General features: G+C 35.9%; 1 protein-coding gene across 5 annotated transcripts in view; it reads right to left on the bottom strand.

Moving 5' to 3' along the window:
• The window catches only part of itprid2 (ITPR interacting domain containing 2), a 47262-nt gene that overhangs the window by 12217 nt on the left and 9204 nt on the right, over positions 1-25841 (bottom strand). The window contains exons 1-10 of one of the 5 annotated variants that reach the window (XM_084121351.1): positions 22036-22160; positions 16271-16469; positions 13150-13192; positions 11187-11236; positions 10556-10609; positions 8756-8798; positions 8581-8679; positions 6250-6458; positions 2086-2762; positions 261-321 (exon numbers count right to left, since the gene is read on the bottom strand). In XM_084121351.1, the coding sequence (XP_083977477.1) occupies positions 261-321; positions 2086-2762; positions 6250-6458; positions 8581-8679; positions 8756-8798; positions 10556-10609; positions 11187-11236; positions 13150-13192; positions 16271-16427 (1393 nt within the window). In that variant the 5' untranslated portion in view covers positions 16428-16469; positions 22036-22160. Of the gene's footprint in view, positions 1-260; positions 322-2085; positions 2763-6249; positions 6459-8580; positions 8680-8755; positions 8799-10555; positions 10610-10810; positions 10987-11186; positions 11237-11385; positions 11541-13149; positions 13193-16270; positions 16470-22035; positions 22161-25841 lie in introns of those variants that run through there. The other 4 variants (XM_084121350.1, XM_084121352.1, XM_084121353.1 and 1 more) reach the window with 4 other exon arrangements.

Raw genomic sequence — 25841 nt, 5'->3', positions numbered from 1 at the left:
GGAAAGACAACCCGATATGATCAAACAGTCGTTGCATTCTCAGGAGGAATGAGTCTGAAAGCATTTTTATCTTAATTCAAATTTAAATCTTACTGATTGTCATGTTGTAAACAATACCATAGCAAACATAACTACAAAACCTGTTGCTAAGAGGTCTCTTTTACATGATATGCGTTTTGAATGCTTCAAAATTGCAAATAGCGAATACAAATTCAGTTTCCTGGTAGCATGACTGATAACCGCAGTCAGTCCACACTCACCGCTGCCATCTCGAGACATGCCACCAGGACCAGGAAGAGCTTCATCCTCATTACTCTGCAACTGCAAAGAAATATATTATTACCAGTCTGAGAGATTACAACACAGCAGCGTAGTCACACTTGAACATTACACCAGTTTTATATACTCAAAAGATGCTGCTCATAAGCCAATGTTAGAAAATGTGGTATGACCAAGGGCCAGCGTATAAAATGACCTGGTAAAAGTACTGGGTGGTTTTGACAGACGGATAGTCACACCCCAAACCCAAACTATTGGTCAAGTCAATGTTGCTATATCATGCCGTGTCCGGATGCTCAAACAAACAAGAGCAATAAGAGATTATTCTCATAATTTACTAACCCTCATGTTGGTCCAAACCTGCAAGACTTACTATCTACTGCAGAACATAAAAAAATATTTTATACAATGCTGGCTTCCAAACAACATTGGACCCATTGACTTTCATTGTATGGACAAAATACAGACATTTTTCAAACTACCATCTTTTGTGTTTGAAAGAAGAATGGAAGTCATACAGGTTTGGAATGACATGAGGGCAGTAAGAATTTTCAGTTTTGGGTGAACTATCCCTTTAAGTTGGGAAACACTTGAAACAATCAACTTTTCAAGCATGCAAAAAAAGAAAAAGAAAAAAAAGATAAAGATGTACAAATAAATCGAACCATTCATTTATTAATTGTACATTAATATTGTAAAATGATATTATTATTATTATTATTATTAGTATTATTATTATTATTATATCTTAACTAGTAATTTACAATAAATATTTGACTGTTGAATTAATTTATAATAATATAATTTTACAGAAGGAACTTTTGACTATGGCTTAAAAAAATACCATAGCAAAACCAACTAGCCTAACTAATATAAATTTCAAGCATTATTAAAGACAACTAAAAAAGAACAATAAACAAATTAGAAATCACACAAATAAATACAACCGAACAAAGATAAAACAGTTTTTTAAGATTTTCATGTACTATTCAGATACAGAAACTGTAATCAAATGTAAAAATAACAGCACTTTATAAATAAAATATACATTAGAAAATATCGTTACAAAAGTTATTCACTCAAAAACAGCGAGTACATTTTCTCTGTCTTTTGTTGTCTGATTAACGCTATTATAGAGATGGCAGCAGGAATATTAGGCTGCTGTCACTTTAAGAGCTGAATGGATACAATATACTGTTACACGTGTTTTCTTATCAACTTTTTTCATTCACTTAAGAAATAGGCAACTGTGTTTACGAGGATATTTTGTACATATTTTTGTGTGTATTTGTCAGTTTAAGTGCAAAAAGACGCAGAAGACAACTCAGTTTTGTATCGCGCATTATAAAGTATGAGAGGCGGCTTTCTGTGCGCGCACGCGTTGGATGTGTGCATAGCACAGAAAACAGCGCTTGAATGGTTTAAAGTCATATTAAAATGCACACAAGAGGAATAGAAATCGTAATTTTATAACACGTATCTGATTCCTGACCTTAAGTATCCGGTTCCAGAACTGGAATCGATTTTTGATTCCCAACCCTAAGTATCACTGGTGAAAATTGTCTGCTATTAAGAATTAGTATCATGCTCCAAAGGCAAAACCATAATCCCCAGAAAATACTCCAGGCGCTCCATGTTCCCTACTTATTTTTAGCTTTAAGTGTCATGACCCTCTGCTGTTTTTACAACAAAATGCACACAAAAGAAACTTTAGGGGAAACTTGGAGATGATTGTCAGCGTGAGAACTGGACAAGGGAAAGCAGGGAGGATTGTTTTGGTAAAGTGGAAGCAAGAGGGAACTGTACCTCCTCCATTTCAAAGGAGTCTCTGGGCTGGCTGAGCAGGTGGGCTATGTGTGGGTTGGGCAGCAGGTTGGATGGTTCTTTATCTGGCGTGGACGTGATGGTGTTCTGGCACTCGTGCTCTTTGAGTTCTGACTCTGTTGTGAGGTCACTCTCGTCAGAAACGCGACTGATGCTCACCAGGACCGGGGAAAGTGGCGTGTCTTTGTCCAGAGCTGGCGACGAACTGGAGTGATCACCATTCGTTAACGTAGAGTCCTTGGCTAGAGGTTCTGGGATGTCTCCGTTGAGTGAGGCCTCTGAGATACATTGCTGTGCTTCCTCGGTAACTGTTGCCAGAGATGAATCTTTTTTCCTAAAGACCTTCTGCTGTGGCTTGTGCTCGGTATCCGTCAGCCCGTCCCGTATGTCAGAGTTCACGCTCTCTGCGCTGTCAGCATCAGGCGCTGAAGGCTGTTTGGCCGATCCTTCCGTGCCGGAGGCCAACAGGTTCTGTCTCGTAATGTTCCGCTTTAGAATTTTGGCCACGTTCAGAGCGGAATTATTCCTTTTTAATGGAGGTGTTTTAACCTCTATGTCGCCGTTGCCGATTTTCTCCATGGGTCTTCCGGACACGTGGGAGTAGATTTCTGTGAAAACGTTTGCCACCGTAGCCAGTACTTCTGTTTGACGGAATCGACCTACAGAAAAAGGAGAGCAAACTTGATTTAGTCAAGAAAAAAAAAGAAAAAAAGGAGAAACTTAAGAAATTAAAACAGAAACAATAGAAAGCACTTTTCAAACTTTTTTTGTAGTGTTTCCTACACCTACTATTGTAAAAAAAGAAAAGAAAAAAAAGTACATATAGTAATATATTGTATTGTATTTTTTTTAAATAGTAAAGTACAATAAATAATTGATTGTAATAATAATATATTATAATATATGAATTATATAAGGTTTCAACACATAAACAAACTAATAAACAAATGAATAAATAACTGACAAATAAAGTAATCTCTTAAACGGTCAAACCGCATTGTAAATTAGAATGAATTGAGTCATCATTTCGAATCATGGAAAGAATTGACTCACTTTAACCGCGGGTTAATCATGTCAGAGTCAAAATGAGTCAAGAATTGTTTCTATGTAAGGCTGATTTTCTAAAGGCAATGTTTAAAATGCTAATTAGTAAGGTTAGTTAAACTCAAAGCAGTGTAATTACTTATTTGTTGTTCATATGGGAGTTATGCAAGTGAAGCGTATATTTTATGAAAAAACAAAAAAAAACAAAAAAAAACAAAACACAATACAAAAAATAAAACATATAGGGCCTCTCGGTGCCAATATGAGATCCGGTTAACTTTTGTGTGACGGTTTTATGTCAATGGTTTTTATCAACATCAAGCTTGTCATTATGGCTGACATAAAGGAAAAAGATTTGACAATACTGCAGGCATGTAATGGAATGATAACAAGTGATAACAAGCGAGGGATGTGTGGTGCTCAGAAATCAATCGTCTTCATTTATCTCCTGCAATGCAGCCAGGCTGTCTGAGTCAGCGTTCAGGACATGTGCCAGAAAAAGAAAAGAGGAACAGAGAGTGTGGTTTTCTGTGAAAGAGGGACAAGCAAGTCCAATTCTAGATCACAGCCCCCATGGAGGAGCATTTAGGGAGGAAGAAGCAAGAGTTATGCAAGAAAAGACAACAAGACATGGGGGAACAAGTCCACAAAACGTGAATAAACATTCAAATCCACTTCTTGGTCGAAATGCCTGCCTAGTGAGGTATGAGCATAAACAGCTAGTTAGTCTAGGTTGTGGCATTAAAAATAACTGTCTACTACTAACCTAATAAAACTGTTGCTGCCTGTCAGTAATATTATTTGTTCTATTACTTGTAAATTGTTTTCCTTGTTGTTTATTTTAATACTGACAGCAATAATTGCTTGAATAATACCTTGTATGTTTAATTATTACTTGAATTAATAATCTGAATGTTTATTTTAAAAGAATTGACCTAAAATAGAGTCTTTATTAATATTAATATTTTTATATTTAAAGTTAAGTGTACACTTTTCTGCACTATTAGCACCTTCAAATTGAATTGAAATCTGTTTATTTAAAAAACAAATTAATAAAATTGACAACTACATTCAAACAAAGCTTTTCAAATAATTATATTAAATATGAATATAATGAAACATTATAATATAAAAAATATCATGAATTGTATGGGGCTTCAACAAATAAACAAATAAATAAAATGTTAAATTAAAATAATTTACATAACTTGTATATTCTTTGTTAATATTTATATAAATATTTTAATATTTAAATAAATATTTTAATATTTAAATAAATATTTTAATATTTAAAGGTAAAGTGTACAATTTTCTGCACCATTAGCACCATCATATATAATTACAATTTGTTTGAGATAGATAGAACAATAGATAGATAGAACAATAGATATAGATAGATAGATTCAAAACAAACTTTTACCCCAACAGTTCACAGCCAGACCAGCACTTATTAAAACTAAGCAACAAAGCGAACCTGAAGCCAAATGCAGTGCACTCACGATCAACAAAACAGGCCTTATTACAGACTTCACACGTCCCTTCCCTCACCAAGGTTCTTCCTGTTCCGATGCTTTGTCTTGGCTCAGTGAGAATTATGCAAATGTAGGCCAACACAAAAGCTGGCACAGAGCTGGCACACAGGCCGAATCCTGATGTGAGCGGGTGGCAGAATCCGCTCTGCTGTGCCACAGCCTGCTTGTCACTTTCTCTCTCCGTTGCCGTCTGTCTCTGCCTCTCATTTCTGTGCCCACGGAGGACAATGGCTTTGTTGTGCTCTACTTCTACTGAGTCTGAACAGCCCTCGCACACACAGCGAGTGTTTGAGGGTTAGGAGCTCAGTGTTTGGTTGAAGATATGGAGTAATTGAGAAAAGCCATGGATTAGATGTTCTGCAATGTGGTCTTAGTGTCAAACACACTTCTTTTCTAGGCACCACAACTTCCCTCAACTCTTCTCTTACTGTCTTTGTCTTACATCTTTATATGGTTAAATACTTGTATGCAGAGGCGCAAGACTGTCGAGTGTAAGCAGTGCTTCTTTTTTTCTCTCTCTCGCCCCAGGATCGATAATGCAATTAAGGATGAATTGATATTAAAATCCTGGCTGATAATGATGTCGATAGATATTTTCATGTTATGGTTGATAATTAATAAATGTCCAATATTAAAATTATACACTATTTTCTCAAAATATATGAATTAAAACAGAATTTTTTTTATACATTTTTTAAATGCTGGAAGTGAATTTAGGCATATATAAATGTACATAATGAAAAGTGGATATTCATTTTGAGATCTGCAATGTTAACGCAGTTTTAATATTTAATTATTAGTTTTTTAATGCACAATTAAGCAATTGATGCCAAGACTGATAAACAAACAATAAAACAAATATTGGTCAATAATTTCATTCATCCCTAAATTCAATTGCATGTCAGAAATATGCATTTAATTAAACCGCATTAATAGACTAAAAGCAAACAAAATACAACGCTTTGTGAAATATTACTGAGATTAAGAAAAAAGACTTAGAAATACATAGGCATTCCAGATGCAAAAGAAATATTGAAAAAAACTTGACAGTAGATCGGTAACGGTGCAAATATCGCTTTCACTTGAGAGCAGGGAGCGAGCGAGGAGAGGGAATTTTTGAGTTACTGGAGAATGCTTTGCATGCGAGCCAAAAAGGAAAGTCATTTAAAAAAGCAGAGGAAGTTAAGTTATTTTGATAAAAGATTTCTAGGACAAACATTATTTTATTTGCAATAACATGCACGAAGAATTGTGCACAATAAGACCAAGAACGTGCATTAAGAAGGTAAACAGTCTGTTTTGACTTTATGTTGACTTAAATGTTGTCCGGTTGCCTAGCTACAATGTTATTTCTATGCATCAAGGCCATGCGAAACGAAAGAATGATGTAATGATTATTTTTCAGATTAAAAAAAGGGGAGGGGACAAATGAAGGCATTTCTAAATGCTCGCTACACCCTGCATGTAACATTTAATATTTCCCTCAATTCATAATTTTGATCAGTGTGAATCACAGGGGCAGAAATGCTATCAAACATCACAGATTGTGTTGACAGCTCAGTTGACATACTTGTTAGGGCATAGTTCGGGTTCTCCAACTCCATGCGCTGAATCTGGGCTCCCAGGTAAACTTTGATGTCGATGCCGTTGGCGCCAGAAGACGAGTTGAAGAAACGAGAAGGGATTTTTGAGGCGATGTCGGGCTCCTCCCGTCCAAAGCCGAGGTTGTATAAAATCTCCTCTGGATCCTCCTCATACAGGTCCAGCAGTTCCGAAACACTGCAGAAAAAAACAACATCTGCATCAGCCAAACAATATTTGCCCAAGTGATGCATTACAGATAAAGATCTTGGTAACACTTTACAATAAGGTTAACATTAGTTAAAACAACTTTTTTTAGTTAATGATCTGTAAGACTGGGGCTTTATTAGTGCTGTTCATTGATTCGAGTAAATGTTTTGACATTTGGGTATAAAGCGTTTTAATTCTACAATATATGGTGTAAAAACGTCTGAGTGCTGCCCTCTTCAGGTTGAACGGTGGCTACTGCAGTTGAATTTTCCTATTGGAAGTTGTTTCCCCGCATGACGCAAGCAGGTACCAGCTCACCACGCCCTTGGCATAGACTCAGCCCCTGGTATAAAAACATCTTGTTCTGTCAAAACCACTGTAGAGTCAGGAATTGGAATTGCGAGTATTGAAAACAACCAGGATATAAGCATCTAGTTAGCATAGCATTTATATAGTTATTAAGAATATTTCGTGTAGCATAAGTAGTTAATTAGCATAGCTGTTAGTGTAGTATTGTTAGAACAGGGTTCCCACACCTTGGTTAACTTCAAATTCAAGGACCTTTCAAGGACTTTCCAGGTCCAATACCCTCAAGTTCAAAGACTTAATGTGGGGACACATTTGTTGTGTCCAACAACAAACGTTGAGGTACCATCGTAGTAGTTTCGTGTAGGAATGCACCGATACCGATACCAGTACTCGAGTGTCAGTCTGATACTGTGCTCATGTACTCATACTGTAAAAACTACCCCGATGCAACCGCACCCGATACTACTTTAAGGGGCCGTTCACATATCCCGTCTAAAAACGCGTGGAGAACGCGGCCGCACATGTAAAATGTTTCTCCTTCTTTCCACAAGCGATTGCGCTCTTGCAATTTGATTATACAAGTTGTATAGGCCTATTTACTTTGTTACAGTCAGAAAGTGAAAAACATCTGATGAAAATAAAACATTGTTAGAAGAACTGTGATGGTATGGTATTATTAAGTACTCATATTGGTACTTGGTATCGGCAAGTACCCAAATGTAAGTACTTGTACTTGGTCTGAAAAAAAGTGGTATCGGTGCATCCCTAGTTTCGTGCGCGGGTGAACGTCATGGCAACGTACAACACAAAGTACCTCACACGGGAAACACTTAATGTAACGCGTAAATGCGCGTAACTAACGTAAATCGAACAAGCTAGTATGCATAGGCCACGAAGTGTTGGCGAAATAACACATTACCGGACCGGAGGGAATAATATGGAATTTCTTCCTTGCACAAAATAAATTCAAGCACTTTCAAGGACCTGTATCTATGCATGTTTATTTTCAAAAACTTTCCAGGGCCTTGAATTTATTTATTTTTTTGATTCACAAACTTTCAAGGATTTCAAGGACCCATGGGAACGCTGTTAGAAGCATAGTTAGTTATTAGCATAGTATTGCATCAGTTAGGATAGCTTCAAGTTAGCGTAGATTTTTAGCATTAGCTTTATCTGTATTTAGTGCAGTGGTTAGGATGGGACGTTGGTGTAGTGTTGCTGATTGCAACAGCACTGCTGGTCTGCATAGCTTTCCAGCAGACTTGGAAATTAGGCGCCAGTGGTTGCATGCACTTGGCCTGGAAGACCGTGAGTTCCCGCCTAGAGCAGGAGTGTGTAACATGCATTTTACACGGGATTGCTTCTCCAACGCAATGGAGGTGGAAATGGGCTTTTTTTTTTTTTTTCTGGAACACATCTCTAAACTTAAACAAAACTCAGTGCATATACATACATATATACATATACATATATATATATATATATATATATATATATATATATATACACATACAGTACATACTGTACATACAATGTATAATGCATATAAAATAATTAGTAATAGCTATTTAACTAGCCAAATATCAGCCAACAAATTGGTCTATCACTAATCTGAAACATAAGTAAAAGTTATTTAAATATAGCCAGATTGTCATTAACTATAGTAAAACATAAATTAAAAAGATTATACATTTATTGTATTCAAACTCCTTGCCCAATCACTGGTTGAGTTTTTGCTGATTCACAAGCACATAGATTTCACATGTGTTCATAACTTTAGTTCGTCATTGTTGTAAAGTACCTGGACACTGTGGTGCTGCTCTTTGCAGAGCCAGTGGAGTTCATACTTCTGCCCTTCTGTTTAAACTGGCTCCTTTTGGCCTTGGCTGGCATTTCATAGCTGAGGAAAGAAGACAGTCATCCACCTGTGACTAGACCAAAACAGAAGATGGGAACATTTTTGAAATCCTGCTTACCCATTGGCCTCTGTTTTTGTGCTGCTGTTCTGGAGGTGATTGGCTGTAGAGAGAAAAAGAAGAATATAGGCTTAACTGTGCTGGATTCCTACCTAATTTGATACCAAATTCCTCTCAAAACACCTGTCGACCTTTGAAACAACAAGTGCAGTTAGCAAAAGCCCCGCCTGTCATTTCAGCATTGTGGGAATAGTCTGATTTTCTTTTACTAAAAAGCCTTATTTAACGTTGTGATAATGTTAATTTCCAAAAGTGATTTATTCAGCTGAGAACATCCACTCTGGACGACAATCCACTTTTCCTCAGCACTTAGAGCACAATGACAGAATTATATGTGCACACATCCTAACCTGCCAAACGATTCGTGTTACAAATCACATTAGACACCAGGTTTGAGTTCACTAAAGAGGACAGGATTGAACACAGAGACGCTGACGACATTAACCAGAGATTTTCTGGCCTGAAGCATCCTGGTTTACATGCACTCATCTATCAGCCTCAGGTGTAAATGCTCAACCTCAAATTTCCACAGAAATTCCCATAACTGGTGCTGCCTGATTACTGTGCTTTTGTCAATAAGTGCGGATAGAAGCTGAGTCATTCAGTGGAACTAGTCTGGACTCGTTTCTTCACATACAGACACAGTGAGGGGTGAAACCTGGTCAACTGCAGTTTCACAATGGCTTGTGGCAAGTCTTCAGAAAAACGTTTCTCCTCAACTTGTTGTGTTGTTTAAACTAGTCATTCTACAACTGTAAAAATACACCCACACATAAAATAGCATAATACAAGAAAATACAGTATAACTGATGGCCCATTACACAAGCAAACAATGCCAAGTGCTTTTCATACTATTAATATTGTTTGTACATTAATTTGTCATAAATATTGTTTTATTATTGTTGTTTTTTAAACATTATTAAAGTTTTAAGTAGCACACACAGGTTCCAAAGTTAACACTCACCAAGCAAAAAATCTAGAATGCCTACATATGTCCCTCCAGATTTTAAAAAAAAAATAAAGTAAATATAAATAAATATATACATACAGTGTATTTATAAATATTTTACATTTTATTTTTAAAACATATATAATACAAAATATATTTATTTTAATATAATATGAAAGAATAAATGTTTTTTTTTAAAAACACCATAAATAATGAAAAATAATAATAATTAATGGCCGATTAGCAAAATTTATGGCTTGAAAATGTACCATATTGGACCCTCAGTATGTAACAAATATGTGAAGCACAAAAAAAAAAAATCCACTCCCTAATTAAACATAACACATCAGCATTAAATAATTCCTCACCACAAATAATTGCTAGCTAACATCAGACTTCTGCTACACCTCTGCTATGACACTGAGAACTAGTGGAATTAAAAGTGCGCTGCAAAGTCACTTTTATTATTTAAGCGTTCCTCTCCCGCTAACACATGGTCCATAAGGTGCACCATGAAACCAGAGAAAAGTTATCCGACGTGCCAAGACCAGTCTTTCAACCAGAATATCACATGCATGTGTGAGCATGTCACTGTGTGTCCTTAACAGCACATAATCCAAATAGAAAGTAAACACTAAAGAGCACAAAAACTGAAAAGAAACCCACTAGGTTTTAAAAACAACATCACAGCCATAACACAAGGCGGCCAGCAGTCATTCTTGTTTGTCAATTGGTTCATTATCCTCTAAGAAGCTACGTGAGATTCTTGGAATACTTTGGCACATTCCTCACAAAGGAGCACACTTGAGAGCAATTACATCTGATTGAGGGATAAAGTGTCGAGTACTTACCCTCAGCTCCCAGGGACAGGTCATCTTCAAAGCTACAGCCATTCTTTAATGGCCCTAAAAAACAAAGAGAACAGCTTTCAGAGAGCAAACACTTTACACAGACCAATCGTGACAAACAAGTGATCATTTCCAATTCTCTTCAACATAAAAAAACACTTAAATACATCCAAGTACTTCAGAGCCCGAATGTGGCTAAGGCTTGCACGCACTGAGAGATTAAAAGTAAATATTTACTCTTAAGTGCATTTGCCTTACCTACAAAGTTATTAGGAAGACTGCCGATGCAGTTTCGAATGACCTGATCCATAACACATTATCTGGCTCTTGGCTTCAGTCCGTATAGTGTTAATCTCTGAAGAACCCTTCATCTAATCAAGCACTGCTTTGCCTGGAGTGTGTGGGGGTCTGCTATTGGCCCCAAAGCAGCATACGTGTGCGCGCGCGTGTGTGTGTGTGTGCCAATGAATGTGCATGTGCGCTGTAGTGCACTGTGAGGTCTTGCTCCAAAGTTCACAAGGAGTGGTGGAGAAGAGAGTCAGCCAGCAGTTGAGTAACCTTTTACAGTAAAACCGATCCCAGAACGTCGACATGCAACTTATGTAAATGCAGATACATGAAATGATGAACTCACCTCTGGACGGACTGCCGCTCTGTTCATCCAAAGAGGCCCCGAGAGGAGTCCTGTTGAAAGATCAATAACACGTCATTTCCTCTCCTTACACTCGCCAGATCTCTCCCTAAAAACACGCTCAAACATCCTTCCCTCCCGTGTTCGTTTCTTCGTACACACAGAACTGCAAAGCCCCGACACAGAATCTCTAGGCACTTACAAAACGCTGCCTTCGAAATCCCCCGGCACTTTCATCCAGACACCTGGAGATCCGAACGGCGTGAGAAAAAAACCACACCACGTACAACAAGGCTAAGAATAGCTCACGCCATGTTTCACAACACCAGCAGCACCACCGAAAGTCTTTCAGGCTCCGGATATCCAGCAAACTCTCAGCGCTAGAGACACTTACATTTCCTGTCAGCCTGTTGGAGGATGTCTGTCTCATGTGTGTTTAATGATAATGAGCAGGAATTGGGAATAGGACGAGCACGAGGTATTTTTATTGACCTAGTGTGTGGCACTGGGTTCAACGGGAGAATTTGCACTAGTTCTAAGCATTTGATTAAATCAACTATGAAGGAACAGATCACCCAAAAATAAGATTCTGGCATTTACTCATCATTGAAGTCTCAAATAAATGCCGTTCTTTTGAACTTTCAGTAACTCTTTATATTACACCGTCCTTGTTGCATGTGTTACACGTACTTACTTTAGGAAAAACAGCAAATTATGCATAATTACATGTAGCTAGCCCAAACCAAACCCTATTCCTAACTCTAATCCTACAGTAAGTACATGTAGGATAGTTAATTATTATTACTCAGTATTTAACACTGGCACAGGCACCTTAAAATAAAGTGTAACCAAACTTTCAATTCATCAACACTGATTATAATAAAAGTTTCTTGAGCAGCAAATCAACATATTAGAATGATTTCTGAAAGATCATGTGACACTGAAGACTGGAGTAATGATGCTGAAAATTCAGCTTTGCATCACAGGAATAAATAACATTATAAAACATATTCAAATGGAGATTAGTCATTTCAAATTGTCATAATATTTCACAATTATACTTTTTTAACTGTATTTTTCATCAAATAAACAACCTTGGTGAGCATAAGAGTCTTCTTTCAAAAATTACCAACCCCAAACTTTAAATGGTTTAAATGTCTTTATAATGGCCCATATCAAATGCGATTTGGCTCTGTTTTATTTTATTTCTTTTTTTCACTTTGGAACAGCACCATAACCTCATCAATGTGAATAATACCAAACATGTTGGTAAAACCTTTACAAGCATACCAGCTTTTAAACTCAAAAATTCAGATTATGACCGCAATTAAATATCATCGCGTCACTGACAACAAACGATTCTCAAGCCAAATTTCTTTCAATGTTCAAACAAACATGCAAGGCTTCCTTTTAGATCACAAGATGAAATGGCAGACAGGGACACGCACCAACAACTCTGGAATCTCGGTTTTGTTTTTCACGTGGAAGGTTTATGTTGGTCATGAGGGACGTATATCTACAAAGTAAATAAACGGCCCTTTCCTCCTGCGTTTCAGAGCTAAACAGTCGTGCATCTTTTAAAAAAAACAGCCTGGCAGTACAGAGAGAAAGACTAAAAACTCTCTGAGGACAACTCCAGCATTAATGGGCCCCTACAGACCCAGAAAAGCTACCAAAAAAAACCCCCAGCAGCACAAAGGACAATAGTCAGTCCTCACAAGTAAAGACTTTCCTGACTCTGGGAAGATCACGGTCTGAACCAACTAAACTATTCACACAATTCTCTCAAATTTACAGCTTGTCAGAGACACCAGTGACAGGAGACAGAACGCTTTTCTCTGCCAGAAGGCATCTGAGCGATTTGTTTACTTACCAATTCACGTCACACCATGGCGTGTACACACATCTTTCTCACACTATTTGCATTTGTATTTTATAAGCAGAGTGTTTTTTTAAGGTAACTCACCTGCAGGTCCTGAGCCAGTTCTCTACTTGATTTGGATTAGGAGCTGAGGAAAAAAAGAAAATACAAGTAACTGTTCCGTGTAATAACCAAATTAATTTCCCTAAAAGCAACATCAAACAAACAAACATCAAATCTAACTGTGATGACAAACACGGCACTCTCTGAACTACCACTGTGTTCTGCGATTCCTGGTTTTCAAAAAACTGTCTTTGCTCTTAATTGGTTTATCACGACTTGCATGGAGAATCAAATGCCAAGCCGAGCCGAGCAGACAAACCTCTGTAATCTCTCTGTCTGCTGTGTTCATCATGACATTACGACTTCCAGTAAACCTTCAAACCTCCAAAAGTCGTGTTGATAACTCCCATTCAAATGATAAAAACAACAATCTTATGGTTTGCCATTCTGTTTTGCATATAAATATCAGCCTAAATTTGCATACATTTTTTAGGTGTCTGAATGGTATTTCTATGGACTAAAAATGACAGAACGAAAAATAAATAAATAAAAGTAGAAATAAATAAATAAATGCAGAAATAATAGTGAAAATAAATACATTTTGGTAATATAAATGGCTATTTCTGTATTTTTACATGTATTTATTTATTTATTTATGCATTTTTATATGTATTTATTTATGTATTTATACATTTATTTATATATTTATGTATTTATATATTTATTTATTTATATATTTATATATGTATTTATTTATCCATTTATTTATTCCTACATTTATTTATTTCTGTATTTCCACATTTATACATTTATTTATTTCTGTATTTCCACATTTCTACATTTATTTTTCCCTGCGCATGTATGCTAATTGACCAATGGCTAACCACGCCCCCTCCACTCACTCGGACAAACAGTCAACATTCGGTAACAGGCGCTTTGGCAGCTGTCACAGTAGGAGACATTTCACAGGAGGCAATTGATTTTTTGGAGACAGAAAGATTATATATCATCTCGATGTCACCAAAAGGGCCTTAAATATGCATTCGAGGGTTATATTAATAATTTTATTGTTGAGAAGGTCGATAAGCTTCAGCTCCAGAACAAAGATTTACAGTTCACAGTGTAAACGTTATAGTTTGGTGCTATTTCGCTTCAAACGCTCGCTTTATAGGCGCGTCCAATTCGCTTTGGATTCAAAATGTTCAAGCGTCGAACTAGACGCGGATACGCGCGAATTTGACGCTCTATTCGCGTTTGGTGTGAGCGCAGAATAATGAACAGGCTGCGATGTCAAGATTGCATTGCTGGAATGTGTGTGTTTGTGTGTGTGTGTGTGTGTGTGTGTGTGTGTGTCAGAGAGCGCGCGCGATCGAACAGTGGAAACATAAAAACATACTCCATTTTGTTCATACAGGACATAATTAAAACTGCAAAGTGTTTAGCCTACTTATATTTGTATAAAACACAACATTGTGCTTTTGTCAAACTGTAAACTCTTGTCAAACTGTAACCTACAACTGTCACCCAACCAAAATCACACACACACGCTGTTTAAAAGCCAAAATGACAAGAAAAAACATAAAAACGAATGAAAACTGATAACCGCAATGCATTGCAATGGACGAGGAAGCAGATAATGTCCGAGTGTATTGGGTTAGCTATGCGTACTGTGATTGGCTCATCGCGTTTGGGGGCGTGGCTTAGCATTGGTCAATTAGCATACATGCGCAGGGAAAAATAAATGTAGAAATGTGGAAATACAGAAATAAATAAATGTAGAAATGTGGAAATACAGAAATAAATAAATGTAGAAATGTGGAAATACAGAAATAAATGTAGGAATAAATAAATATATAAATAAATAAATATATAAATACATAAATATATAAATAAATGTATAAATACATAAATAAATACATATAAAAATGCATAAATAAATAAATGCGTGTAAAAATACAGAAATAGCCATTTATATTACCAAAATGTATTTATTTTCACTATTATTTCTGCATTTATTTATTTATTTATTTCTACTTTTATTTATTTATTTATTTATTTTTCATTCTGTCATTTTTAGTCCTTCATAATTTCTCCATGTCGCTGAATTTTTATAGGCCAAGAAATATTAACATTCACAAAATGCAGACTGTTATCTGTAGGCTTAATTCATGTAAAAGTGTGTTTAAAAAAAAAAACAGCTCTGTGAAATTTAAAGAGGCAATACAAACCATATCAAGCAAACAGTATGTTAAAATATTAGTTATCAGTAATTGTGTGTGTGCAATTAACATCATTATTAGCAATGTACAAACTTAGCATATCAAATATATTGAATATTTGGAGATTAATTAATCAGTTTCTACAGAATCAAGAGTATTTAATAACATTTCTGGCTGAAACTTCCAAAAATATAGTTACTATAATAATTAATTTTACTTTCATGAATCAGTTCAAACTGTCCATTTCAATCAAATGATTTAAAATCAACTATTTGTTTGCATCGCTTAATCTCTGAGTGGTATAAGTTTTTGTGCGGTATTTTTCATATATTAAAACATTTACGTAACAATATACAATGGTAAATACTGCTGTTCATTACTATGTTGTTAAATGTAAACATACCTTCAATCTTTTAACAAGATTTGTACTGTATTTTCTGCATTTTTGAATCCACATGGCTGCGCCAATCATTGCTTAATTGGTTGAAATGACAAATTTCTGAAAATTCAACCCTAATACTATGTATTATTATTATACATTTTATTCAGACGCCTTACATGACACTCAAGGACACCTTAAAAACACAATAAAACAATCAACATTAAATGACAAACAATCATTATTACAGCCTGGAAACTGGATTCAAGCATAAAAGCAATCACATTAAAGCCTGCCTAAAAAGATGGGTCTTAAGGCAACATTTAAAAACAAGACGACTTGCACTGTTTCGCACATCCTGACTGGCAACAAACAATAAATAAGGTGTGGGTGACTGAAGGCTCAGGACCCTATAGAAGTTGTGCGAGTTTGAGGGAGAACAAGAGTGAGTGCAGAAGATGATCTCAAAGTACGAGTAGGAAGGTTAGATAAGTATGAAGGTAACCACAGAACCGAACAAACCTGAAAAACTGGAACCGTTATATCATTAAAAGAAAGACTGTACCTGTTTCTGAGGCTGTCGAAGTCTTATCCTCCATAGGCTGTGGAGACAGCAGCTCCTCTGCTCCCTGGTCCTGAGACTCAGGAGCCTGCCAGGAGTCTCGGCTCTGAGCCCAGGCCTTCCTCTTGAAAAAGGCAGGGGCGGACTCGCACTCCTCCATGTCCTTGGCTCGGATGGGAAACTACAGTGGGGGACGGTTCACCTGCACAAAAAGCAAAGAGGGACAGACTCAGATCTGAACTGCACAACAGTATCCAGGCCCCCATCTCCCCAGAGGGATTGGTGGCAGGTCCAAAGAAGAGTGCTGTGACTGTCTTGTGTCACATGAAGCAGACTTTTAAGTCTTCCTCTACTGAACCAAGCCACATAAACCAAAACTTTGCACACATCACATGCTCGTCTGAGCAAGAACAGAAATGCATGAGCCGACATGTCTTTGATGCATTACTTGCACATGAAGTTGGTGAAGGGTGTTAACTGGAAACAGAATGCGTAATAGACCAGGTGTCAGCACATTAAACAGCACCGTCTCCAATCACACAGACTCTCAAAGCCAAAATTGCATGCATAGCATAAATGGACGCAATCAAAAACAGATTCTGAAATTACATATATTATCTTAAATGTGACTTCCCACTTTCAAGAATAATAACAGTAATTCACTGTAATTATTGCTGAACCCATAAACCACAAAAAATTGCCACTTTGAAAAATAGATCATGATTCTCCCACTATTCAGAACACACAACTAAAAGTAACATGAATGTTAATTGCTGCAGTCTATTTAAAAAGTTTAATTAATTGGAATGAATTCTTTAAAAAAAAAACTGAGTGAATGATTCAATGACTCACTTATAAAGACTTCACTTGTTTCATCACTGGATGAATCAGCGTTTTTGAACGAATATCTTGAATGAATGATTCAATGACAAAATACATTTCGCTTGTTGCCACCTACTGGCTTAACGATATAATCGATACAATCTTGATTTGAAAAAGTTACTTTAAAAAGATTAATCAATCTATTTTGATCGATAGGGCAGACATTAGTGTTTATATCTGAAATGTAAACTTTTAACCAAGTTGCCATTTAGGAATAAAATAGCGTGTTTGAATCGAGATTGCAATTTTACAACGATTAATCGTGCAGCTCTAATTATCGGTGCCATATTGTTGTCCAATAACAGATGCTAGGTGTAGAAATGACACACTGCAGATTTAAATAACATAATCATCCTGACAGAGTCAGTCTAAATATCCTAAAGAGAATGTTTTTGCAATATAGATTTTATTATTTCTATTTTTTTTTGTATAAAAAAAAAAGTCTTCAAAGAGTCTATAAAATGTGATAACCTAAGAACCAGACTGTTACATGGCCCAAGGCTCTGTCCAATAGGAATATGTTTTGCTTAGCGAGAACAAAAATTAGAGGGAACATTGCTTCCAGATATTACTGGAAACTCAAATAAGAGATGAAGGCCATGTGACGGCACTGGGACAACAAATAACCAGCATGAGAAACTAATAACATCTACAGAGATTCCAAGGTTCCTGTCAATACGGCGCAAACAGAAGAAAGAGAGGGTGAAGGAGGGAGAGAAAAAGAGAGAGATGGGGGCGGGATGAGGGTCTTAGCTGGAATTGATGATAAAAAGAAAAAGTAAAAAAACAAGTTAAGCAGGAAATGTCTGTTTAGTTGAAAGATTACAAGCTGGTGCGAAGTCATTTCCTGTTTTGGATCTGGCACTTTATGAAGGAACAGATGAGCCTGACCAAATGGGATGGATTTATAATTCATCGGTCTGATCTCCCACATTTCACACACTTCTATTAATAGCATGTGTCTATTTTAAGACTGATCATAGAAGTATGACTAAAAAGAAATCTTGTTAGCCAGCACAACCACCTCATTTTAATGCTAAAGTCCACTGATTATAAGGAAGCAGATCAACATTAGGGAATATACCTGCCTTCAGAAAGTTATTTAATCTACAACCAGGAGGCATCAGCAAACTTCCAAGGGGGCCTTAAAATAAGACAAAAATAAATATTAAAATAAGCTAAAAATCACAAGTCTTGGAAAAACTGGATATATGATGTAGCCTAATTTTAAAAGTGATGGTCCTGGAAAAGTCATGGAAATGACGAAAATTCATTTTTATATGTTCTTTTTATATATATAATAAATATACATTTTAATAGTTATGACAACCTCTAAAATATTTTAATGGGTAGAAATTGTAAGTAAAAAAAAAATCATATGCATAAAATCACAAATGACTGGAAGAGTTGTGTAAATTTATTAGCAGGATCACTAAAGAAAAATACAGCTCCTCAAACTTCTGCAATTCTGAAATTTAATTATATTTAATTAATTAAATATTTTAATAATATAATATTTGATGTAATATGTGTATATTATATAATAATACTACTACTACTAATAATAAATATAATATTTTAATCATATTTTAGTTTTCTTAGATTACAGAAAGTTACATTAAGCCCATAGATTAAATGAAAACAAAGCTAGGACAATTTGTTTCATTCCATTTATTTTAATTTAATAATAATAAAAAAAAAAAAAAAAAAAAAAATCGATCAATGGAAAACAAAAAAGGCTGTGAAATACTGACCTACAGTCATAGTCTATCTCAAAATAGGGAGATTCTCATATCACCATAAAGAGGTTTATTTTGCGATAACGTCTGGCTAATCTTACATTCACCTCCTTATTGCATGGATCCATTAAAAACGAGATAGAAACAGGCATGTAATATTGATTTGAGTTTTAAGACTGCAGAGCAATACACAAAAGACAAAAACTAGCAGAGTCAACTACTTCAGTTTAGACAACTGTTTAGCAGACTCTTCATACAACCAATATTTGACTGAAAACTGCTGCAAACAAACAATCACAACCAAGTATTCCGGCATGTCCTAATATTGTAGAATATGTACTAAAAAAAGGTCTAATAATGCAAACAGAGTCGAAACATGTTCACATGTTGAAATCTCTTCAGAGGTTGTTATTTTTGGACTCCAATGACAAAATTGATGTCAAGTCAACTTGGAGCAAGTTAAAAGGAACCAAACGGTGTCCTTCAGTATGTAGACTCCCTAAAAAACATGCCAAACACCCCGTTTCTCATTAAAAACAAATTGTTAATTTGGAACACACAATGATTAATTACATTTAGTACACAAATAAACCTTCTCCAATATCATGTTAAACACGATTTATACACCACATCAGCAAATGTTGCTTTGCCAGAGCAGTCCAGACTGGAGCACTGTGTCAATAGACCTTATTCAGAGCAGCTCCATGACAGGCATGAACGTGAGGCTGTGAGGGATAGACTTACAGTGTTTTCAATGGCATCCGCTTTTTTAATGCTGTATAAAGCTCATACTTTCTGGAGTTTTTTGTCTGCTGTCTTTTCGTCAGCAGAGCGATTTAAAAACATTAAATAACGACACAACCCACTGAAGAGATGCGTAAACCCATTGCTGTAAATAAGGTTTATTCATAAGAAGTTTGATACATGGCCACCTTTGACAAAGGTGGTATCAAAACAGTCAAGCATGTTGATAGAGACTTTTGTGTGGTCTCTTTATTAAATCTGTCAATAACCCAGGTAACAGCAGCCACATATGAGAGCAACACGGTCCATTCTTTTTCACAAACAGCGCGTAGTCTTAATTCCATAAACACAGCAGAACTCATGCTCTCCGCTCCATTTTGGACCTGCAATTTGTAAACAGTTGCATACTCTGCTTTAAATGGGTAGAGACTTGGGGAAGAAGGATGGGGAAAGCAGCAACTTAACATAAATAAGCGCTACTAAGCAACGTCAAGCATGCCGCGTATCCACCAATCACAGAACAGATGCAGAATGCTAAGTAGGGGGAAAACATTTGCAGAAAACCCCACACACATCCAAGAGTAAACCAAATGTTCCAATATTCCTGGGCAATCCAGCTGTGTTTTTGTTATGAGCCTTGCATTATATAAGATATTTGCATTAATTTGAGTGTTTATAGACAGCATGAAATGAAAGTAAAAGGTTTAGTTCACCACAAAAATGTTATTCTGTCATTAATTACTCAGAGCTTTCTGTCCCTCCATTGACAGCTACACAACAACCACTTTGATGCTTAAAAAAAGTTCATGAAGAGATCGTAAAAATACTCTCAGATTTCTTCAAAAGATCTTCATTTGTGTTCTGAAGATGAACAAAAGTCTTATGGGTTTGGAACGACATCAGGGTGAGTAATAATGAATTTTTGGGTGAACTATCTCTTTAATTCACCCTATTTTCTAAATGCATACGTGACAGTGCATGTTTAAAAAAAAATTGACCTTGTAATGTTTAATCATAATGCCATAACTGGACCTTCAGGTGAAACTGACACTTCTTTCTGGTGATATTTGCAGGACTCCAATCATTTAGTTGCTTAAACCCCGCTTCTGCAAGCTTATGTTTTTTACTGCCTTGTCATAACTCGTAATGAGTGAACAGACTTAAAGATGAGAATTTTTTTGTTTGTTGATAAAACCCACTCTTAACCTTAGAGTCTATGAAAAATAGCTGGAAGTCAGAGCTGTGAGAAAAATCAGTGACCTTCTCAATTCCATTGAATAAACACGCTGTCACTATCATACTTCACTATTCTCAAACCTGTCAACAAAAGCTTGTTTGGCTGAAATTTCCTTGAAAAACGGTGACTATTTTTAAAATGCTGCATGCACCCCACACATGCACTCGCTATGACCTCCTTCTGTTGAACCGAGGACGTCCCAGTTCCCACATCTCATTCCAGATCTGACCGGTTGCTTTTTGTCTCCGTCCCCACGTCCCAAAGGCCCCAAACAAAAACAGGCCCGGGGCTCCAAGTCAATCAGGCACAAACAACAGCACATCAAAGCGCATCCTAAGAAACATCCCACAATTAATGCATCATGCTTACACATAGAACTTGATTAAGAACCAAACAGGCTGATTCTTAGTAGGACTGGGCGATTTATTGAATATTCAGGATAACTTCACTGGAAATATAAAATTAAACATGAATATTTATTTATGTTTCCAGAGGACAGCATCATCAGACTAGTTCCCCAATCCTTCCTTATCTCACAGGTATGAAAGCATTAAGAAAGATTAATTATTAGTGCTTCTGAGTTAAACATGAAGGTGAATTACATAATGTATGCGGTCACTAGCATCATCAAATGGAATTGCAAAAATAATGAATTATAATTTAATACCATCTTCTACTGGATGGACAAACAGATAGTCCAACTCCAAAATCACATCATTGGTTGTTGCATCTGACTAATGAAAATTATTATATCATTCTTCAAGTGGTGAAAACATGGCTTGCTTATTTTTAACTACATATATAATGCATTTTACTTCTAGCATTAAACGCTTTAAATCTACTTGGCAATAACACTTGTTTGGTTAAAATTATGTTTCCAGCTCTAATGCCTAAATACTGAAATATATTTCATTTAACATGGCCAAAAAGGCTGAAAAATATTGAGATATTATTGTTTTTAGAAATTTCACCCAGGCATAATTCTAAGCTATTTTAACCTTTAAGAGGAGCTTAATCCATTTTTACAGACATGGAGCTAAAACAATATGCTAGTGAGGAAAACACAACTGATTTTAAGAAAGAGTGGCCAGTGACCTGAAAGAAATGTTATCTTGCAACCATGCAGTGATGTCAAGAGCTTTAAAGCAGAACAAGATAAGCCTTACCCAGCAAGCTGCTCTTTTTGAACCACACCTGCGATGTTTTCTTCCCAAAATAGAAACACAATATCCAGTCTGCGCCAGTGCCTTGGTGAATTGCCACCCTCAATGACCTTTGGTATTGGCTCTAGACACAAGCCCAAGGCCTAGTATGTGAAATAACATGGCATTCTGTTGAAGTCCTTCATTGTGATATTGTTTTAGAAACCACGGCATCTATGAAAAGAAAAGGTTATTCTGTAGCCCTCCCATAAGTCCCTAAGGGGTGAAAAGTGCTGCTGTTGACAAAATTTTAGGGCCAAATATAACGCCCTGTGGTACACCTAAAACAAAACAATCATGTATTGTTCATGCTCAGCATTTCCAAACCGATAATGCTCCATACCTCTGCAAAGATCACCAGAAGATCAATGTCTGCATGCTGTGAACCATGAGATTTCTCTCTGAGGAATGCAAACATGAACAATGGTAAGCTAAGAGCCTCAATTCAAAGGGATGTTATTAGAGCCCGACCGATATATCGGCGGGCCGATATTAGGCATTTTCCAAACTATCGGTATCGGCATTTATAATGGCCGATAAATGAATATTTAAAAAAATAAATAAAAGCGGACGAGTACATTACGCGTTTACAGGCATCATCTAGGAAAACAGTCTCGACTAGTCGAGTCACGAACGCCGTGCTAAGTGAGCTGGTCGATAGGAATTACGTTTGTGAAATCTAACGTAGCACGGCGTTCGTGACTCGACTAGTCGAGACTGTTTTCCTAGATGACGCCTGTCTGTAAACGCGTAATGTACTGTCTTTATAAAGTATCTTCTTATTAAACTGTCTGTACACTTACAAAGTTCTCAATGCTTCGGTTTGCATGTAGGGACCCTCATTATGCTACCGTGTTAAGTGTGAGGCTGTTTTGAGCATTGTTAGTGGTATTAACTAGCGATTTACTTTTACTTACTCTGTGCCCCATATACTAGCGTTATAAGCTAACGTTAATCTGTTTTTAGAGATAAAACTATTTACATTCGATTTTCATGAAAACGCATCCCAGGGAACGATCGACTCGGTAACCATGTGTTAATTACCTCACATAATGTATTTAGTGCATCACTAAGTAGTAGATTTTAGAAGGCAGGCAGCAAATGATGATTGAAAATGGTTTGTTGTAGCTTGATGGAATAGATGGATAGAATTAGGAGTGACCTTTGTCTTGTTTAATAATAATACAAATGATGATGATAATAATAATATCATCATCATTGATTTTTTTTAAATTATTACTGTCAATATTAATAATAATAGTTGATTTTTTTTTGTTCAAAGGACTTTAAGTTTCATATCTTAAGTTTGTATTTTTAATATACATTATATTTATCAGAACTTTAATATATTCTGTTCTGTTGTGACAAAGTTAATTTAAAAAATTTTTTTTTATTTTTAAACTGCATTATATTATTTTAGTAAGGCTGAGGACTCTTAAATAACTACAAATAACTAATGTTAGGGAAAATCTGTTCATGTTTTGTTACACGTTTCTGGATTTGAAAAAAATATATATATCGGCCGATATATCGGAATATCGGATTTTTAAATCACCAAATATTTGTATCGGTATCGGCCTTAAAAATCCTTTATCGGTCGGGCTCTAGATGTTATGCACAAACTGTAAAAAAGTACCAATCCAAACATCTCAAAACCTTTTTATTTATTATTTATTTTTTTTAACAATAATACACCAATACATCAGGATCCTATATAAATATTCATTTTTGCATTCACTCATATAATTCTCTCTCTCTCTCTCATCAAAATCCAATTTCTAGGATTACAACATTGCATTCCATAGAGGATGTTTTAATTAATTGCATAAACTGTTTCAGGTCTTCCATGTGCAGGGTAAATATCACAACATCATAATATGGGCACCAAAACTGAATGTCACTTATGCAATGTAGACAGGAAATATATTAAACATTCATCTTACAACTACCTAAATGCTTTTAGCTTCAATAAAGATCAAGGATAAAGAAGGGAAACCGATTCCAGAATATCTCTTTGTTATTCAACCAGAAAAGTGTTCACCGGAGGGCTAAAGTCTAAACATCAATCTCTTCTGAGAATGTGATGTTCCTCTGTTTTGAACAAGTGACACTGTGCTTATAGTAATGGCACTTTGGGTAATTCTCCCTCTCTGCTTACACTTGAGTCTTTTTCCACTTGTCTTCTGACAGCGAGTGAGAAGATGGACTGAGACAATAAATTAAGACACTATCAAACTCAGTGTGTCCTCAAGAGCCAGAGCAGCTGGAAGTTTCACAGCCAAAAAAATCACTTTCTTAATCAGTATGTTTGTCTTGCTCCCCAGTACAAATATTTAAACGTCTTTGAACCAAGATAAAGGAAAAAGTAATACTAAAATACTAATTAAAGGGTGAGCTCACCCAACAATGAAAGTTATCCCATAATTTACTCGCCATCCTAGGTATATATATATATATATATATATATATATATATATATATATATATATATATATATATATATATATATATATATATATATATGACTTTCTTCTTTCAGGAAAACAGAATCTGTTATATTAAAAAATATCCTGGCTCTTCCCAGCTTTATAATTGGAGTGAATAGAGCCTGAGATTTTGAAGCCCAAAAAAGCACATCCATCATAAAAGTAATCCATACTTTGTAAGAAAAATATCCATAGTTCTAACTTTATAAAATAGAATCACAGGCTTCAATACGCAAGTTGAGTTCCGGCGGAAGAGAATCCTCTGACACGACGCATGACGTATTGGCGAACGTGGAAGTGCAGAGGATAGAGCAAAGCAAAACAAAACAAAACACCGGTCACGAATTAGAAGTCTAAAACGAGAATTTTTAAACAAATGTTATATGAAGTTGCAGTTGGATATTTTCATCGCATCACTTTGCTTCAGAAGACCTTTATTAACCCCCTGGAGCAGTATGGATCACTATTATGATGAATGGACGCGCTTTTTTGGGCTTCAAAATCTAAGTTACTATTCACTCCCATTATAAAGCTTGGAAAAGTCAGGATATTTTTTGAGATAACTTTGTTTGACTGAAAGAAGAAAGTCATATACACCTAGGATGGCTTGAGGGTGAGTAAAATATGGGATTTGGGTGAACTAACCCTTTAAATTATTTTTAGCAATTTATTTTTCTTTGCTATTCACCTTTATTAAAGGGCACCTATTATTCCCCTTTTTACAAGATGTAATATTGGTCTTGGGTGTCCCCAGAATGTATTTGTGAAGTTTCAGCACAAAATACCCCACAGTTAATTTATTATAACCATTTGAAAATGTCATTTTTGGGGGCTGTTTTAAAAAGAGCTGTTTTGGTGTGTACCACCTTAAATGTAAATGAGCTGCATATCCCCGCCCTGCTGGACCCAGATGATGAAGAGAGTCCGGCACAGAATAAACACGAATGAGAATGGACTAAACGTCTCGGAATGGTTATTTGATACATTTATGTACTTACAAAGTTTTAATCGCGTCCCCTTTGCAATTATGGATGTGCAACACACACACACACACAAATTGTGATAACGTTCACACAATTTTTTGAAACTACACACACACAAATACTGTGATAACGTTTGCTAAGTACAAACAAATTATTTTTATTTTTTATTTTTTTAAAGTACAAACGAAATTATATTTATGCCAGGGGTGCTGTTGCGTCAAGTTGACATTACTTGTCGTACAGGTGCTTATGTGGCAAATGTGAGAAGATGGCTATACAGAACCAGAAAACATATGCTGCA

Source organism: Abramis brama (genome assembly GCF_963993115.1).
Source record: "Abramis brama genome assembly, chromosome: 8".
NCBI classification, from domain to species: Eukaryota; Metazoa; Chordata; class Actinopteri; order Cypriniformes; family Leuciscidae; genus Abramis; species Abramis brama.
Note: the sequence above shows the minus strand (reverse complement) of the source record. Positions and strands in the feature narration are given on the sequence as shown.